The 19,932-nt window shown below is 38.2% G+C and overlaps 1 protein-coding gene across 1 annotated transcript in view; it reads right to left on the bottom strand.

The window, feature by feature from the left end:
- The window catches only part of FSIP1 (fibrous sheath interacting protein 1), a 205,845-nt gene that overhangs the window by 120,199 nt on the left and 65,714 nt on the right, over positions 1-19,932 (bottom strand). The window contains exon 10 of the mRNA XM_061182261.1: positions 8,372-8,512. Within this exon, the coding sequence (XP_061038244.1) occupies positions 8,372-8,512 (141 nt within the window). The remainder of the gene's footprint in view (positions 1-8,371; positions 8,513-19,932) is intronic.

The following is a 19,932-nucleotide window of genomic DNA, read 5'->3' as shown; positions in this document are numbered from 1 at the left end:
AAGGTCTGTTTACCTATCAATGTGTAAATCTCACTCTCAAAATTTCACAACCAAATATTTTTCATCATTATTGCACACACCTGCCATCACCTACAGAAGCAAAACAAAGAGGTCTTTGTATACTCTATAAAAAAATACCAATTTTAGGTGTCAATGTTATTTTATCCAGCTTCCTAAAAGCTGTTACAAATGAAAAAATAAGATTAAATAACTCCTACAGTTCTGAACAATGGCACCAAAGAAAGAGTACAATTACTTTTCCAACTCAGGCCTTAGTTAATGTGTGAAAACTAAAGGATACTAGTTAGTCTTCCAGTTTAACCAAACAAACATGTCAGGTTTGTTTGGAGTTCTGTTGAATTTGGAGAAGATGTATAACAGTTAGTAACAGCTTAACAGTTTTAGAATAAAGCCCACATTTGTGAGTAGCCCCAAATCTTAGCTGAAAATTAGCTGAGCTATACAGGTGTGACCTAGAGAGGTTGGATTTAATGAAACAGCCACAGGTTGAAGTGTCAAAAGAATTGGGGATTGGCCCAAGTCTATCAATAACTAATTGTGAGTCCTTGAAAAATCATTTAGCTGTTCAAGACTTTGGTTTCTGATCCATGGAACTGGCTCACGTGACCTCTAAGGCCCCTTCAGCTCTCACATTCTATAATTCCAATTCTATGGCATGTTTAGCAATTGAAGGTAGACCCTCCATCCATTCACTGAGCAGAAGAAACCCTCCAGTCTTCTGATTGGGGTCCATGTATTCTTATACTAGGTTAAATGGCAAGAGCATGTCAAAATAAGAATCAGAACACAAGGATTTATCATCCTTTGTGAACCACATTCTTATCCACAATGCTCAGCAACAGGCTTCCAGTGCTAAACATTTTGATGCAATCATGACAATGCAGTTCACCAAACAAGGCCAAGCTCAGTGGTTTCCAGGAAACCGAAAAGGGAAAGAATGCAGAAAGAAATAGTAGAGACTTCAAATGATGAAAAAAATGAATTAAGTTCAAACAGAGTATCAAAAAGAGAGAAGAGAATCAATAAAGACCTAAAAAGTACGGTCAGTGCATTTAGAATGAATGGAACCGTGGAAAGCTTTTCCCACCAATACTAACAAAACATCTTTGAGAATATTTTATCATTAAAGGAGTCAATCAGATAGATCATATTGACAATTCTTTCTTGGAAAATGCAAAAACTAAAATTGAATTCTTTTGATTTGTGAAAGCTAGAATTATTATGCAACTTCATTAATGGCATTTTTACCTAATCCTAGAAGTTAAAGATGTTCTTTGTTTTTTTAAAAATCCCCTTAGTTTTATTATTGCAATGGAATACTCAATACCTCAGAAAAATTAGACCAAACATGAATTATTATTTCTTTACATTACCCAAAAAGTTCATCATTACACTAAAGGATTAAAATGTGTATAAATAAAACAAGGAAATAATAGAATTGCCTCAATTATGACTCCCCTTTCTTTAGGAATAAAGGAATTTTAATAGAAAGTAGAATAATAAAGCTAAGCTATTAATACATATTCTATTTCCCTTCAGGTTGTTGTCAGTATATATACATAAATACATTACATAGTTATAGTTGATACTTAGAATCTATCTAGAATTTTTATTTTTATGTTTTGTATCACTCATTCCCAATTAAAAGTCCTTTCTTGACAAAATTCATATACTTGTCATTTTTATTATCCCATCATAGTATTAAATGCGTTAAGATGCTATAAATGCTTTGACATTCTATTTGAGGGCATTTAAGTTGTTTCTTGTTTGGTTTGGTTTGGTTTTGCTTGGGTGTTATTTCTTTGGAAATATTCCTAAAATATTCTTTGGAATTAAGCAGGTCAAAAATATAAAAAGCATAAGCGCTGTTGCTATAACAATTGACCAGTTGCTTCCCAGAGGGAAAGATAACCAATTTAAAGAGCTACCAATAATGTTCACATATCACTGTCTGCACCTCTCCTACTAACATATAATTATATCACATTTATCATTGGTTTTGCTGGCCTGGTAAATGTACATAGTGCCTAAACGTTGCTTGAATATGAATTTTAATCACCGGTCTGGTGAAGCTGAACATTATTCCTTGTGATGACCCACTCTATTTTTCTAAATGCATAAACACCACTTACTGAAAGACAATAAGTAGCAATCTTTTGTATGCATCAACGCATTCCATATTTTTAAACATTAATTCTGTTTACAAATGCAATACATGTATATTACTGAAAGTTAGAAGATAAAGAAAAGTATGAGAAATAATATAAAAATCACCCATAATCCCAACACACTTTTCCCTTTAAATAGAGTATGTTATAAAAAGTGAATTTCCTTTTTCACCTCCCCATCCATCCTATCCCCACTAAAAGTAAGCACTCTTAAGCATTTGGTACATATGTTCCAGGATTTTTCTATGACTTTTTTTGTTTAGAAAAATGGTGTAATACTGATCATTGTCTTATGCAAAAGGCACTTTTTCCTTAATATGATATCACAGACATCTTTCCAAGTTACACAGATCTACCTCATTCTTTTGATGGCAGTATGGGATTCTATTATGGTATATATGTTATGAAACCAGGTCAAAGAAGGGCAAAGGGGTCCCAGCTGCTATCTGGGGTATACATATCACATTTGTTCTTTTTTTAATTTTAGTTATGGTCTCATACGTACCACCAATTCCCTTGCCTCTTTGATCTTCCACTGCAATCACCCAACCTCTTCTCATCCCTGCCTCAACTCACAACCCATTTTCTCCATTTTTGGTGGACTGCTGAGGGCCGTCAGAGAAGACTCCAAGCCTTATTGGCTGGCACCATTTTATAGCAGGGGTTTCCAGCCTCAGCTGGGCAGTCTTACCACTGTTTCTTTCTCACCCTCACAAGGCCTATTCCCGTCCTTTCCTACCCTGCTTCAAGGCCCCATCCCCATTCTACCTCTCATTCTGATCATATGGCTTGACCTCTAATTTAGAGAGTAAATAGAGAACATTCAGGCATGACCTCTCTCACCTTCTCTTCATCTCTGAACCTGCCCTTCTAGGCCATCCTTCCTTTCTTTCATCCTGAGTCAGGAAAAGGGCATCTTGATTCTCCTCCAAGGCTTATCCCTCTGTCTTTAATTTCATCCTCTATACTATACCCTTCCCCTTCCTTATCATAGAAACAAGCTTATGTAAATGCCATATTAATCACGTTAATAACAACAATAATAACAATTTAAGTGCAATTTACATAGCACTTAAAATGTGTCAGACCCTGTTCAAAACACTTTATGTATGTTAACTAATTTAATCTTCATATCAGCCTATGAGGTAGGTATTAATTACAACTCTCCCCATTTTTCAGATCTAGGAACTGAAGCACAGAGAGGTCAGGAGACCTGCCCAAGGTCACACAGATAGTAAGTACAGAGTTGAGATTCAAACCCAAGCAGTTTGGCTCTTAACCACTATGCCCCATGTATAGAAGCTTACATAACGGAACTATAACCCAGGGAGGTAATATAAAGCAGAGTGGGGTTAGAAGACTGAGTGGGCAGAGAAGCCTATAGAGCACCAAAACAAGGGAAAGTGACTCTCAGAGCTAGATGGGATTAGAGGTACCAGAGGGTACTGTATGGCAGATGATGGAGAGAGTGTTTGTGGGGTTTGTTGCCTACTGTATGAATATGGCTACTTCCATTTTCTCCTAATTCTATTATCTCAAATTATCTCCACACAAGTAGTTAGCCTGACAGATCATGGTCAAAGCCAATACTCCTAACCCCATAGGAACCAACTAGGTGAGAGGTGAATGGCTCAGCACAAATCCTCCCCCAACATGTGAAAAACAGCTCAAAGCACAGCACCTTCACATGTTCACCATACACAAGCTGCCTACTTGTGCTGGAGAAACTGACCTACCATCCAGCCACTTTTTTTTTTTTATTGGAGTATAGTTGATTTACAATGTTGTGTTAGTTTCAGGTATACAACAAAATGATTCATATATATATATATTCTTTTTCAGTTTCTTTTCCATTATAGCTTATTACAAGATATTGAATATAGTTCCCTGTGCTATATGGTAGGTCCTTGTTGTTTATCTATTTTATATATAGTAGTGTGTATACGTTAATCCCAAACTCCTAATTTATACCTCCCTCCCCCCTCCCTTTCCCCATAGCTTGTTTTCTCTGTCTGTGAGTCTAGTTCTGTTTTGTAAATAAGTTCCTTTGTATCATTTTTTAGATTCCACATGTAAGTAATATCATATGATATTTGTCTTTCTCTGTCTGACTTACTTCAGACTAATACTTAATTACTAATATTACGAATTAATATTAACTAATATTACTTCTGACTAATACTTACTTAGGATGATAATCTCTAGGTCCATCCATATTGCTCCAAATGGCATTATTTCTTTCTTTTTAACAGCTGAGTAATATTCCATTGTATATATGTACTGCATCTTCTTTACCTATTCCTCTGTTGATGGACATTTAAGCTGCTTCCATGTCTTGGCTATTGTAAATAGTGCTGCTATGAACATTGGGGTGCATGTATCTTTTCAAGTTAGAGTTTTCATCTTTTCCAGATATGTGCCCAGGAATGGGACTTAATACTTAAACCCTCCCTACAGCTACCTAGCAAGTGTCACTCCAGCCTAATTTGAAATCCTTGCCCCTGAAAGATCATTCCCAGTGAGATCATTCTAACTTTCTTCCTCAGTATTTAGCAGAAATCTGTTGCTTTGTGGCTTCCCCATCACCATGCTTTTTCCCCTATACTATAAAGAATAAAAATAATACTTCAAATGTTAGTCCTTCAAATCTCTTCGGGAAGTTTTCATGAGTGATTTTTCTACCAAAACCATCCATCCCCTCCTTCCCCACAACACACACACACACACACACACACACACACACACTCTCACACATACACACGCGCATGTCTTTTCTTCACCAGGCTGAATAAATACACTCAGCCTCCTCAACAACCCTTCACATGAGCTGGTTTTCGTATCTTCTTTATCCTTGTCCCTCTACTATCCAAGTATGCTCAGCTTTGCTCACCTCTTCCTTCATGTGTAGCACAGCAGCTACATTATAGTGCTGACTCATTCTGAGTGAATCCAAAAGATTTGTTTCACATATGCTGCTTCTAGTAGCCATTACTCATTCTGCCTCTACTTATGCAGCTGGTGCTCAGGCCCCTGCATGCCCACTGAATTTCATAGTATATTTTGAGCCTCACCCGCATTTCATTGTGCCTACTTCCCCTAGCTCCTAAAAGCAGGATCTACTGATACCAATACCACCACCACCTCCAGATTAAATCAAATCCCACTTCCTCCACCAATCTTGACCAATGCAAATGTGCATCCGCAGCCTCAGGCTACCATCGGAAACATAGGATTAAGTCACTTTTCCAGCCTTTACTCACAAATCAATCCTGGGATCCAGGTGGCTCCAGGAGCACCCCACAGGGCTCCTGCATTGTCCCTTAGCTCACTCCTTCCTCCTTCTATCTCTAAGAGTAGTTGTATTTAGATTTGATCCTTTAATCACCAATTCAATGGCCACAGATTACTTCTTTCACCCAAATCATTGATCTGGAAACAATGTTCCATTGCATAGGGAGAATAAGACAAAATTAGCCATTTCTAGAAGCTATATCATTCAGAAAACATAGTCTTTGGTCTGTAGGCAACAGGCTAACTTTTCTATATATATAAAAGACAATGTCATATTCTCCTGAAAAGTGTTACTAAATTTCCAAAAGCAACTTTCAACAGAAGATTTAAACCAATTAATACTAAATATTTAGGAAGCACACAAACTGAGCCTATTAGATACTATAAGTAACACCATCTCTCGCCAAAAATAAGTACGCCAAGAATCACAAGCAAAAGGACAGAGGTCATCTAGCCTCACTCCCTTGATTTTAAAGTTATAAAACTAAGTGTCTAAGAGACTGAGTGACTTATTCAAGGTAACAGAGCAGGCTACTGACACCACAGAAACAAAGACTGGGGTCTCCAGATTTCCCATCCACAAAGTACCTAGAATTCTATGAGGTACAAAGTGCTTTACAGAGTTTGAAGCAGACACAGGATCGTCCCTCAAAAGTACACACACAGTACACAGTCTATTCCATAGGCCATTATGAAACAATAAGCAATTAAAACATAAAGACAATACAGATCATTACTCATGGGCCTGTATCTACCAGATACCAGTTTCTGAAAGTGCTGACACACAAAAATGTGGAATTATCATTTATACAAGGGATTCCAAACATTTGCCAATGAATATTACTGGTTATAACAAATTTACCACACTTTAACGAAAAGACAATATTAATCAGAAAAGAAAAGCCAGTAAGTACCAGAAAGGCAGTACAGCATGGCTGTTAAAAGCTAATCATTTAACCCCTATCTCTTCCTCTCACTAGCTCTGCAACCCTGAGGAAGTTACTCAACCTCTCTGTGTCTCCATCTCCTCATCCATAAAATGAGGATAGTAGTGTTTACCTCACAGAGCGGTTGTAAAGATTAGGTAAGTCAATAAATTGTAAACTATTTGCAACAGTGCCTGGCACATAGTAGATACACAATAATTGTTCTTCTCTACTTTTTTTTTTTTTTTGCTCTTCTGTATTTATATTATTCTTTTCCACTTAGACAACAACCAACTCTTGATATTTATCATATCTCTTTAAGTCTAGCCAACCATCATATGACACTGGAATAAAATGTAAGATTTTCTAAAGGACCCAGCTTTTGAGTCAAAAATTAAATAATTTATAGAGACACGGTAGAAAAGAATGGATACGTGTCCAAGGCATAGGACAAATGATCAGAAATCAGGAGAACTGAATTATGGAGAATGACAGGCTTTGCCTACCTGGGATTGGTAGGTTTGGGATGAGAAGTGCCAACAGTTTTCAAAACCAGTCAAACCACAAACATTTTATTTACCACATCAAGTTTTCAATGCCTCATCAACCACCCCACAACTACTGGCCAAGTGCAAAGAACTCCTATGCACTTCCTAACCATTCCTACTTCTTTTACTTCTTCCCCATATCATCACACTCAAGGAGAAAAAAAAAAAAACCCTGAGAAAATAAGAATAGAGGTCTCCCTGAAATATAATTCCATTAAATTTCCCATGAAAAGTAAGCAAAAATGAATGATAAAGAGAAGCACCATGCCGTTATTCCCTCTAGATCTGTTGCCTGACTCTCATTAGGTAGACCTAGATACCCTTTAGGTCCGAGTCAGTGCTGCTGTCCATGACTGGCAAATGGGAAGAGCAATTCAGCTGGACGTGACCACGAGGGGTGAAGAACTTCAGTCAGGAATGATGGACACTCGTAGAGAGCTCTGAGGAGACCAGAATTTAATCAAAAGCGCTTACCTGATGCTAACTCTCATGGGGCAGCATACAAAAAGGAATAATGAGAGAAGAGAGTGACCAGGTTATAAGCAGCTGGACAGGAGATGACAATGCTGAGAGAAGGGTGATACAAGTAGGGACAAGAAAGAAAAGCTTTTCAAAGAGTCATAAGGAACAGTGGTAAGATATGGCCACAAATCAGAAGTACTGGTTAAAACTTCATGAGGCCTGAAGATCACGTAAGAGAACAGGATTTAGTAGGAGACAGAAAGTAGGGACTGCACTTATGATAAGACCAGCCCAAGGAGAGAGGATGTAGGTAGAATCACAAGGTCAGCCTCATCATGTTTAATTTTAGGTAAATGCCAAAATTAAACATGTAGCCAAAATTTAGAAACATTCTCTGGGTAGCTGGAAAATCGTAATATTATAGAGCATTTCTAATAGGTTCAGAATATCAACCAGCTCACAATTTAGTTGATTTGAGAGTTTTCTCTCATCAGCAATAATATGTCTTTAAATGGCAAGCAATTAAAACATGAAATAGGCTCAAGATGGATTTAGAATGTATTAATATTGAGTAATAATATATTATGAATTATGAACCAAAAATGGGAGTATTTAAGCTTTAAGACCAACATATAAAGATGATTTTATAGAGAATAACTACCAAATTTTTCCACACAAAGAACATAGGTCTTTCAGACACAGAATATTAGGCATATGGATGATTATTCTGACTTCAGATCACCTTTCACAGGTTCATTATGTCATATAAATTAATTATAATACTACTTTAAGTTCTATGAGTTCTACTTTTAGCCTTTATTCAAATCCTTACTGACAAATACCCATGTTAGCTTTCTTGCCTGAGGTAACACATAAAAACAGTCATAAATCAGTCAAAGAAAATTGGAACATTTTTAACACAGTCACTGGTTACTTTAAATGAAAAAAGATTTACCACATTTTCCTTCATCTTTCTTAGCTTTTCATCTATCTCTCTCAACCGATTCTGCTCATCCCGTTGCTCTTTGGTATTCCGAAGTACCTTTTCTCCTGGAGTTATTTCTGTATTTCTATCATCACCATTAAGGTCAGGTTCCTAATTAAAAAAAAAAAAAATTTCATGCACAGGCTGAAACTGTACCATCACACATTGTTCCAGAGCAACTGAGCCCTGAATGTTGGCTTTGCTTCTCAAACAATATTTCTTCCCTTCAATACTTATAATTCTCTAAACTCTTCCTACTTGAGGGAGGAAAGGTCCAACTATACTAAACAAGTAAGGAAATAAACTCAATCACCTGGAAAGCAGGAAGTTAGAGTGAAAAGAGCAGTGGCCGGGAAGCAGGGACCTCGGCTCTGATCCCTGCTCTGTACTTACCAGCTTGGAATCTTGGGCAAATCAGTTTTTCTGGACTTCAAGTTCATCATACATAAATTAAAAAAAAAAAAAAGCCCATCTATGCTATGAGAGGCAGCTATGTAACAGTGAAAAGAGAATTGAGCTTGGCAAAGTCAGGAGTTTTGAACCCTTGCTCTACCTGGTTCCTGACTGAGATGGCTTTAGGGGAATCAATGAACCTCTCTGAACTTCAGTTTCATCATCTGCAAAATGATAATAATAATATCTAGCCCAAAAGTCATCACAGTACATTGCAGGCATGCAGCAAATCTTAGTACCTAACAAATATGAGGGACTTCCCTGGTGGCGCAGTGGTTAAGAATCTGCCTGCCAATGCAGGGGACACAGGTTCGAGCCCTGGTCCGGGAAGGTCCCACATGCCGTGGAGCAACTAAGCCCGCGTGCCACAACTACTGAGCCTGCGCTCTAGAGCCCGCAAGCCGCAACTACTGAGCCCGCGTGCCACAACTACTGAAGCCCACACGCCTAGAACCCGTGCTCCGCAACAAGAGAAGCCACCGCAATGAGAAGCCCGCGCACCACAACAAAGAGTAGCCTCCGCTCGCTGCAACTAGAGAAAGCCTGCGTGCAGCAATGGAGACCCAACGCAGCCAAATTAATTAATTAATTAAAAAAAAAAAAATGAGCTGAATATGTCCTTTGAAAAGAATAAGTACTATATAAGGAAAGCATCTCATTATTATCAGCAATATTTGAATTGACAGAACCATATCCTCCCAAAGTTAGTATAATTTCTAGGTGATTTAAATGGGTATTTCTTGACAGTAAGCTGGCCCTGTATCTATAACTAAACTTCCTACATTTCCTCCACAGATTTCCTACTCTGTGTTGCCATGAGGTAACTGGTATAAATGACATTTTTAAAGTTGCTTAAGCAGAATCCTCCCACATTCTCATTCCTTACATAGAGTTGATCAAGAATAGTCACCGTTTCACTTTTAATAACTCTTTAATCAAGGCCCTTCTCTCTTTCTCACTGCTTCATCATTCTCTTCAACTAGTAGTTTTCAAACTCTAGTGGGCTTCAGTCTCACATACAGAGTCTGTGAAAATATTCAAAGGCCCAGCCTCCACCCTGGAGACTCTGACTCAATAGGTAAGGACTGAGGACTGACCACCTGAAGCACAACTGCTCGAAAATTTGAGAACTATCAACTTAAAGTGCAAAGTTCTCACCCCTTCCCGGCCCTTCAGGCTCATCTCCCACTCCTTGGGTCTCTGACCCAAAGCCTCGGCAATATTCACCACTGCTAGTTCTCCACCCTCTGTGCCTCCTCCTTCCAACTCCTCATAGAGACTCCTACTCTTTTTGAGCTCAGCACAAACACGTTTTCACTATAAAATATTCCCTGACATACCCAGGAAGGGCAATTATTCTGCAGTCATGCCGCATGTTCCCTCACTGCACTTACCACACTGTCACGGCCCAGACATGGACCCAGACTGGTCCCATCCTGTATCCCAACACAAACTACAATCCTGAAGCTGGATAAGCACTGGCCAATAGACTGTAATTTTGGTTCTCAGTGATCACACCAATGAAATTCATATTGTATAAAATTCTACTGAGGAGACTATTAAAAGAGTATCTCAATTTCAAGAAGTGACTCTTTTACATCTTATTTTCCCCAAAAGGGGACTCACTTCTGGTAGCTCTCAATCTCTAGAAGCATCCAGAGGGTGAATTATGATCAGCAATATCTTTAAGAAGGAAACCTAATGTTAGGGAGGAGTTTGGAAGAGATGGTATCAAGGTCTCCTTGCAGCTCTAAGCATCCAGTATTTTATGGCCCACTTTGAAGTAGGATACACATTGTCTCAGTCTGTTTGAGCTGCTATTACAGAATACCACAGACTGGGTGGCTTATAAACAACAGACATGTATTTCTGACAGTTTTGAAGGCTTGGAAGTCCAAGATCAAGGCTCAGGCTGATTCTGTATCTAGTGAAGGCCTGCTTCCTAGTTCCTAAATGGCCATCTTCTGGCTGTGTCCTCACATAATGAAAAGGACAAAGAAGCTCTTTGGGTCTCTTTTATAAGGGCACTTAACCCATTTACGAGGGCTCCATCCCCATGACCAAATTACTCCCAAAGGCCTCCCCTCCAAACACAATCACACTGGGGATTAGATTCCAACATAAGAATTTGGTAAGCACACATTCAGTCTATGGAATATAGTGACCTGAAAAACACTCAAATTGTATTTCATTTTTAAATAGAAATCTTTTTTTTTAAACAAGGACATTTTAAATAATCTACAACTATGTTTTTTTAAATCGTTGGCTAGGCAAAAAAAAGAAAAACAGAAAGAAAAAATTTGTAAACCAGACTTCATCAACATTTTTTAATTTTACTTATCCAAAGCCACCACTAAGAAAATAGAAAAGCCACAGACAGAGAGAAAAATATAACACACAAATCTGACACAGGACTTGTATCCAGTATATACAAGGAACTCACACAGTTCACTTAGTTCACTAAGAGTCAATAATATTTAAAAATCCAGTTCTAAAATGACTTGAACAGATATGTTATAAAAGAAGATAACATAAGTGATAAATAAGCACATGAAAAAGTCCTCAACATCAAGTCATCAGGGAAATGCAAATTAAAATCCCAATGAAGTATCACTAGCCGCTAGAATGACCCACATGAAAATGTTTGTTAAAACTAAACGTTGGAGAAGTATGGAACCAGCAAACTCTCACACGTTGTTGGTGTCAGTATACAATGGCACAACCACTTTGGAAAACTGTTTGACAGTTTCTTAAAAAGTTAAATGTTTGTTCATGTAGCTCAATATCAAAAAAAAACAAACAACCCAATCCAAAAATGGGCAGAAGACCTAAATAGACATTTCTCCAAAGAAGACATACAGATGGCCAACAAACACATGAAAGGATGCTCAACATCACTAATCATTAGAGAAATGCAAATCAAAACTACAATGAGGTATCACCTCACACCGGTCAGAATGACCATCATCAAAAAATCTACAGACAGTAAATGCTGGAGAGGATGTGGAGAAAAGGGAACCCTCTTGCACTGTTGGTGGGAATGTAAATTGATACAGCCACTATAGAGAACAGCATGGAAGTTCTTTAAAAAACTAAAACTAGAACTACCATACGACCCAGCGATCCCACTACTGGGCATATATCCTGAGAAAACCATAACTCAAAAAGAGTCATGTACCACAGTGTTCACTGCAGCACTGTTTACAATAGCCAGGACATGGAACCAACCTAAGTGTTCATCGACAGATGAATGGATAAAGAAGATGTGGCACATACATGCAATGGAATATTACTCAGCCATAAAATAGGAACGAAATTGAGTTATTTGTAGTGAGGTGGATGGACCTAGAGTCTGTCATACAGAGTGAAGTAAGACAGAAAGAGAAAAACAAATACTGCATGCTAACACATATATATGGAATCTAAAAAAAAAAAAAAAAAAATGGTTCTGAAGAACCTAGGGGCAGGACAAGAATAAAGACGCAGACATAGCGAATGGACTTGAGGACACGGGGAGTGGGAAGGGTAAGCTGGGACGAAGTGAGGGAGTGGCATGGCCATATGTACACTACCAAATGTAAATTAGATAGCTAGTGGGAAGTAGCCGCATAGCACAGGGAGATCAGCTCAGTGCTTTGTGACCATCTAGAGGGGTGGGATAGGGAGGGAGATGCAAGAGTGAGGGGATATGGGGATATATGTATACGTATAGCTGATTCACTTTGTTATACAGCAGAAACTAACACAACATTGTAAAGCAATTATACTCCAATAAAGATGTTAAAAAAAAACCCAAAAACACCAGCCAAAGCCTTCATGTTCCTGGGTGTCAATGTTTCCTATTCATTTCATTGTCTTAGTCTTATTAAAAAGAAATAAAAATGAAAAAAAAAAAAAGTTAAATGCTTGTCTATCCTATGACTCAGCAATTCCACTCCTGTGAATCTATCCAAGAGAAATGAAAATGTACGACTCAAACTTTGTACATGAATGTTCAGAACAGCTTCATGCACAGAGCCAAATGCCCACCGAGACAAGAATGATAAACTGTCATGAACATCTGATGCAAGCTGGGACAATTACTCTTTCTCCTTGACCTCTGTCTTGTGGTTAGGTTTAGTCAATGAGAGGGGAGGAGTGTTAGGAGATTGGAGCACAGGAAGAAGAAGAGTTTGGGGTATCTTCCCCTTCCCCTCACTGCTTTGGCGTTATGGTTTGGGCAGCAATGTATCCCTGAGGTGCCCATTAAGGGGATTTTTCTTAGATTGAACTGAATATTCATGTTCAAAGGCAAACAGAGGCCACACTTGGAGCCAGTCTACTCAGAAGGATGTAAGACAGGAAACACAGCAGAGCAGTGTCAGGTATCCCTCTTCAATGGCAGTTTTTGCTGCAGTCCATGTCATAACTGTATAGGTACAAGGGGCAAGGAAGCTACCCTGGAAGATTCTTCTACCACAGCTCTAGCTCTCCCTAAGCTCCAATACACTTTTTCTTCTCCCTACCCACTGTTGCTAGTCCTAAGTGTCCCAACATCTCTTACTGGCTCCTTTAAATCTGTAAATAGTCCCTTCATCTCATTATCTTCAAAATCCAAGCTGGGTGATTTTTCTGTTCCTTGCCCAGAACTCCAACTGGTATACTGTGTATGTATGTGTGTATGTTCATGCACCTGTAGAGAAACAGACTGGAAGGAAATTTAACCTGATGGTAAAAACCTTGATGATTTTATCTTATTTTTCTTAGATGTTTTGGTATTTCCTGAATTTCTACAGTAAACATGTAATGATTTCATAAGCATAGAAGGTCATTTCTTATATTTAAGAAAACAAAAAATTATTCTACCAAGGCTATTTTCATTCTGCTTTGACAATGTGACTCTCTGTACCCAAAAGATACTGGCCTAAAGGTTAGATTTTAGCCCCAGTTCTGCTGGTATAAGCAGCTGGGTACTTTTGAGCAAGGCACTTTTTCTTTCTGGGTCTCAATTTCTTCTAAGAAAGTTTCTATCAACTCTGAAAGCTTATGAGTCTGCAATTCTCCACAATTAAATCCAAGGATATATAATGTCTTTCCTCAATCTCAGTCTCTGATAGCATAACCATATAGTACAAATATTTGAAGGACAGCATGTGATGAAAACAGAGGCCAAGAGGGAGCAAGAAAAGGCAATCACTGGTTCTGGCAAAGATTGCTCATTGGTACATTCAGGAAGCTCCGTGGTGCCAGGAGAGGTTCTATTGTCACGTCAAAGTGCCCATCAGTACCATCTGTTTTCCTGATCAGCAGAAGAATCTTGATTTCCTCTGGTAGGAAGTTCTGAGCAGATTCTCTGACCATCCATATTGTTTATATATTTCTGAGTCATACAGAAATGCTTTTATTCAGTTAAAGTAAAATTCAGTTCAGTAAAAGCTCTCCATGATATGCATAGAATATCTAAGGAGCGACAAGAAGAGAACAGACCTTGAGGTCAAGAGGTATTTGTTGATTTGACTAATTGATTGCCGAGGGATTCTAAGTTCATCCTTAAAAAAATATCTGTGGTGTTGACTGAGCCAACAGGTGTCTTTGAAGCTAAGTAAACTCATTTCTAAAAGCCAAATACAGAGGAAATTACTCATGCTTCCATAAGTTATCTGATACGAAAATAAGGCATGAGTTAAGGGCCAGAAAAACACAAACCTGCCTAAATAAAGCCAGCGTGCCCTGTGTTTTCAAGCTAATGGTATACTTTTCCATAGGCTACTGCTATTTCCTGTCATCAGATGGATCATTTGCCTGGCAGTACTAAAAGTAAAGAAAAAAATCTTTCAGCCAGATTGTTTTTATCATTTTGAAATACTTCCATGAAATGAAAGAAACCTTGACTGCACAGGAGGCTTAACATAGAAAAACCAAGAAATATAAACAAAACTTCAAAGTAATCTGTAAAACATAGGTGGCAAGAAGAATTCCCCAGATTTAGTTGGGAACGTTTGCCAGGTTAGCATCAGAGGCAAGGACGTCTGAAGTAACTTCCTGTCTATTCCTCAATTCAGAAATCCATGCTCTTGTGGCATACTTCCATAGTTTTTTGAAATGAACAGATGGTCAATAAGATTTCTGTCCTTGTGACTAGCATACATAAAAGAGGCCTCAGTTCCTGCCCTTGACCAGCATAGTAAGTAATCTGAGGTCAAGTGAACAGAATGGCCGTTATTGGAACTCTACAAACCCCTGAACTCAATAGTAAAACATCTTTCAAGATTACATGTCAAACCACGTTTTATATTTCCTCAAGTTTAGCTAACGTTGAAACAAGAGACCAAAACACAGTTAATTGTTGGTTGGTATTCTCTTGGCAAGAAAAGAGATAAATACACCTACAATTTTCCTCAAATGTTTGTTAATTTTTGTTGGTCTTACCAAATAGTATACAACTGAATCAATATTTTAAGAACAAGAAAATACACCAAGTGAGAAGGATTTTTATAGTCAATTAAACTAGTTGACTTAACAAAGAAATGCCTCATGACGATAAGAGCCATTTCTGAAGACTCTCTCCCAACCAGGAAAACAACATCTAATGATGAACTGGAATTCTAGATTTAGTAAGACTGATTGCATGAAAGATGAATAAATTACACTTCTTTATAAGAGCCAAACTGAATAGAATTTATTATTGAATCCAGTTGCTAAGGATTTAAGAAACTGAGTGCTTACATAACTCCTATATCTTGGATATTTCTGGCAAAAGCTGGAATCTAACACAGCTGCAAATAAGAAATACTGTAACTAAATTATAGAACATCACTCAATTTTATGGTGGGATTTACAATACGTGGCAAGAACTACCTGATTTGTTGGAGGGTTAGGGGATGGATACAGAAAGGTATGCACAGTTAAACCACAGATCCTAAGAAAAAAATTGCTTCAATTAGTTCTCTTTCGCTAAGATGAAATGAAAATAAAAAGCAGATGTAAAACTGCAACCACATGACATTACTCACATTACAGCAATAGCAGTAACATGCCATTCTTTCTTCTGAATGTGACCACATGCTTTGTTTTACGCTAAAGAAATCAGATATGTAAAAGCCAAATGCTGCTTTTGAAACATCGCTATGAAGTTAAGAGCGAGGGCACCTCATGAGAACATTGTAATCAGCAAGCTCATAAGGAAAAGATTTCTTATCTGCCGCTTTCACAACAACCAATACTTCCTTAATCTGAGTCACCTCTCTGGAGTCCCTCAAATTATTCTGACTCAGGTACGTTTATCATCCCAGGCTTACGTGCCTACTAGTTTATCATCTTAGAGTTGCCATAGTCAGGTAAGTCAGAAAGCCTGCACATTTCCACTTGTTTGGGAAATTATTTTCTTGACCAAAATTTTAAAACTTCCAAAGGAATATTTAAAATATCACTCCTTCATTATATAACCTTTCCTTTCTCTGTGCTCCCCCAGCATATGTTTTCTGTACTTCTCATAAAATCAGTTCCCATATTGTGGTACTTCTGGTTTCCTGGTATGGTCGGTCACGGCACAAGCTGGTCTATGTTTATATCCTATCCTCCAGTATCCTATGAGCTGCTTTCAGGTCAGAGGTGAAGCCACATATTAATCTGGATACTCGACATCAACCACCACAGCATCTCTTGTGAAATAAGCAGGCATTCAAAGATATTTTGATGACCTGTGCAGGGGCTGGGTAACTTACATATATGCATGAAGTAGGCCCATGTATTGTAGGCAATACAATATGGCGTGAAGGATGGCATAGCAAGCTGGAGAATTTGTGCTCCAAAGAAAGCAGCAGTTGCTACTTAGCTCAATCCTGTAGTTTGCCAAGCAAGGCTTCAAGTCTAATTTGCCAGATGTTCTAATTTTTCAAAAGAAACTAGAAATTTGGATTTTTATATGAGTTCACCCAATTTTTAAATGTTTGCTAAAAAAAAAATTGTAAACCCTAAGTGGTCTAAAGGAACCCTACCTGTGAACCCAATTTGCCCTGCAGACCACCAGTTTTCAACCTCATGCTGGGTGATGGCAGCCTTCTCAGGGCCTCTGACCCCCTCTGCCTCACTCACTGGTTTCTCTTCCTCCTCCTATCCCTCACTTGTAGAAATGAACTTTCTTGATATTCCTTCTGGATGTGCTTTCTCTCTCTCCTCTGAACCAGCACAGCACTTTGCTCATAGCCTTCTACTGTTCTTACCTATGACGCCTTGTACCACAGTTAGCTATGTGTATTCTGTGTCTCTCATAAAGAAATAAGTTCCTTAAGTCACTTATTATAATAACATCTTGAGTTTTGAGTCAGATACCATGCTAAGTACTTTACACATATTAACTCATCTACACTTTAAAAGAACACTAAAGAATAATATTATCATTACTGTTTTACAGATGCGGCAACTGGGGTTTAGAGTGCTTCTAATTAATGCCTAAGTCCTCAGAGCCAATAAGTGGAAGGGTCAGAACCTGAAGCGAGGCTGTCTGACTCCACAGTTCTATATGTGCCTGACTCATCGTTATTTTTTTTTTTAACATCTTTATTGCAGTATAATTGCTCTACAATGGTGTGTTAGTTTCTGCTGTATAACAAGGTGAATCAGCTATACATATACATATATCCCCATATCTCCTCCCTCTTGCGTCTCCCTCCCACCCTCCCTATCCACCCCTCTAGGTGATCACAAAGCACTGAGCTGATCTCCCTGTGCTATGCGGCTGCTTCCCACTAGCTATCTATTTTACATTTGGTAGTGTATATATGTCCATGCCACTCTCTCACTTCGCCCCAGCTTACCCTTCCCCATCCCCGTGTCCTCAAGTCCATTCTCTACATCTGTCTTTATTCCTGTCCTGCCCCTAGGCTGTTCAGAACCTTTTTTTTGGTTTTTAGATTCCATATATATGTGTTAGCATACGGTGTTTGTTTTTCTCTTTCTGACTTACTTCACTCTGTATGACAGACTCTAGGTCCATCCACCTCACTACAAATAACTCAATTTCATTTCTTTTAATGGCTCAGTAATATTCCATTGCATATATGTGCCACATCTTCTTTATCCATTCATCTGTTGATGGACACTTAGGTTGCTACCATGTCCTGGCGATTGTAAACAGAGCTGCAATGAACACTGTGGTACAAGACTCTTTATGAATTATGGTTTTCTCAGGGTATATGCCCCGTAGTGGGATTGCTGGGTCGTATGGTAGTTCTATTTTTAGTTTTTTAAGGAACCTCTATACTGTTCTCCATAGTGGCTGTATCAATTTATATTACCACCAACAGTGCAAGAGGTTTCCCTTTTCTCCACACCCTCTCCAGCATTTATTGTTTGTAGATTTTTTGATGATGATCATTCTGACTGGTGAGAGGTGATACCGCATTGTAGCTTTGATGTGCATTTCTCTAATGATTAGTGATGTTGAGCATCCTTTCATATGTTTGTTGGCAATCTGTATATCTTCTTTGGAGAAATGTCTATTTAGGTCTTCTGCCCGTTTTTGAATTGGGTTGTTTGTTTTTTGGATACTGAGCTGCATGAGCTGCTTGTAAATTTTGGACATTAATCCTTTGTCAGTTGCTTCATTTGCAAATATTTTCTCCCATTCTGAGGGTTGTCTTAACGCCTTGTTTATGGTTTCCTTTGCTGTGCAAAAGCTTTTAAGTTTCATTAGGTTTCATTTGTTTATTTTTGTTTTTATTTCCATTTCTCTAGGAGGTGGGTCAAAAAGGATCTTGCTGTGATTTATGTCATAGACTGTTCTGCCTATGTTTTCCTCTAAGAGTTTGATAGTGTCTGGCCTTACATTTAGGTCCTTAATCCACTTTGAGGTTATTTTTGTGTACAGGGTTAGGGAGTGTTCTAATTTCATTCTTTTACATGTAGCTGTCCAATTTTCCCAGCACCACTTATTGAAGAGGCTGTCTTTTCTCCATTGTATATTCTTGCCTCCTTTAACAAACGTAAGGTGACCATATGTGCGTGGGTTTATCTCTGGGCTTTCTATCCTGTTCCATTGATCTACATTTCTGTTTCTGTGCCAGTACCATACTGTGTTGATTACTGTAGCTTTGTAGTATAGTCTGAAGTCTGGGAGCTTGATTCCTCCAGCTCCGTTTTTCTTTCTCAAGAGTGCTTTGGCTATTCGGGATCTTTTGTGTTTCCATACAACTTGTGACATTTTTTGTTCTAGTTCTGTGAAAAATGCCATTGGTAGTTTGATAGGGATTGCACTGAATCTATAGATTGCTTTGGGTAGTCATTTTCACAATGTTGATTCTTCCAATCCAAGAACATGGTATATCTCTCCATCTGCTTGTATCATCTTTAATTTCCTTCATCAGTGTATTATAGTTTTCTGCATACAGGTCTTTTGTCTCCTTAGGTAGGTTTATTCCTTGGTATTTTATTCTTTTTGTTGCAGTGGTAAATGGGAGTGTTTCCTTAATTTCTCTTTCAAATTTTTCATCATTAGTGTATAGGAATGCAAGAGATTTCTGTGCATTAATTTTGTATCCTGCTACTTTACCAAATTCACTGATTAGCTCTACTAGTTTTCTGGTAGCATCTTTAGGATTCTGTATGTATAGTATCATGTCATCTGCAAATAGTGACAGTTTTACTTCTTCTTTTCCAATCTGTATTCCTTTTCTTTCTTTTTCTTCTCTGATTGCTGTGGCTGAAACTTCCAAAGCTATGTTGAATAACAGCGGCAAGAGTGGGCAACCTTGTCTTGTTCCTGATCTTTGAGGAAATGGTTTCAGTTTTTCACCATTGAGAATGATGCTGGCTGTGGGTTTGTCATATATGGCCTTTATTACGTTGAGGTAAGTTCCCTCTATGCCTACTTTCTGGGGAGTTTTTATCATAAATGGGTGTTGAATTTTGTCAAAAGCTTTTTCTGCATCTATTGAGATGATCATATGGTTTTTCTCTTTCAATTTGTTAATATGGTGTATCACATTGATTGATTTGCGTATATTGAAGAATCCTTGCATTCCTGGGATAAACCCCACTTGATCATGGTGTATGATCCTTTAAATGTGCTGTTGGATTCTGTTTGCTAATATTTTGTTGAG

The sequence above is a fragment of the Eubalaena glacialis genome, chromosome 2, assembly GCF_028564815.1.
Source record: "Eubalaena glacialis isolate mEubGla1 chromosome 2, mEubGla1.1.hap2.+ XY, whole genome shotgun sequence".
NCBI lineage: Eukaryota > Metazoa > Chordata > Mammalia > Artiodactyla > Balaenidae > Eubalaena > Eubalaena glacialis.
This window is presented reverse-complemented; position numbering and strand designations above follow the sequence as displayed.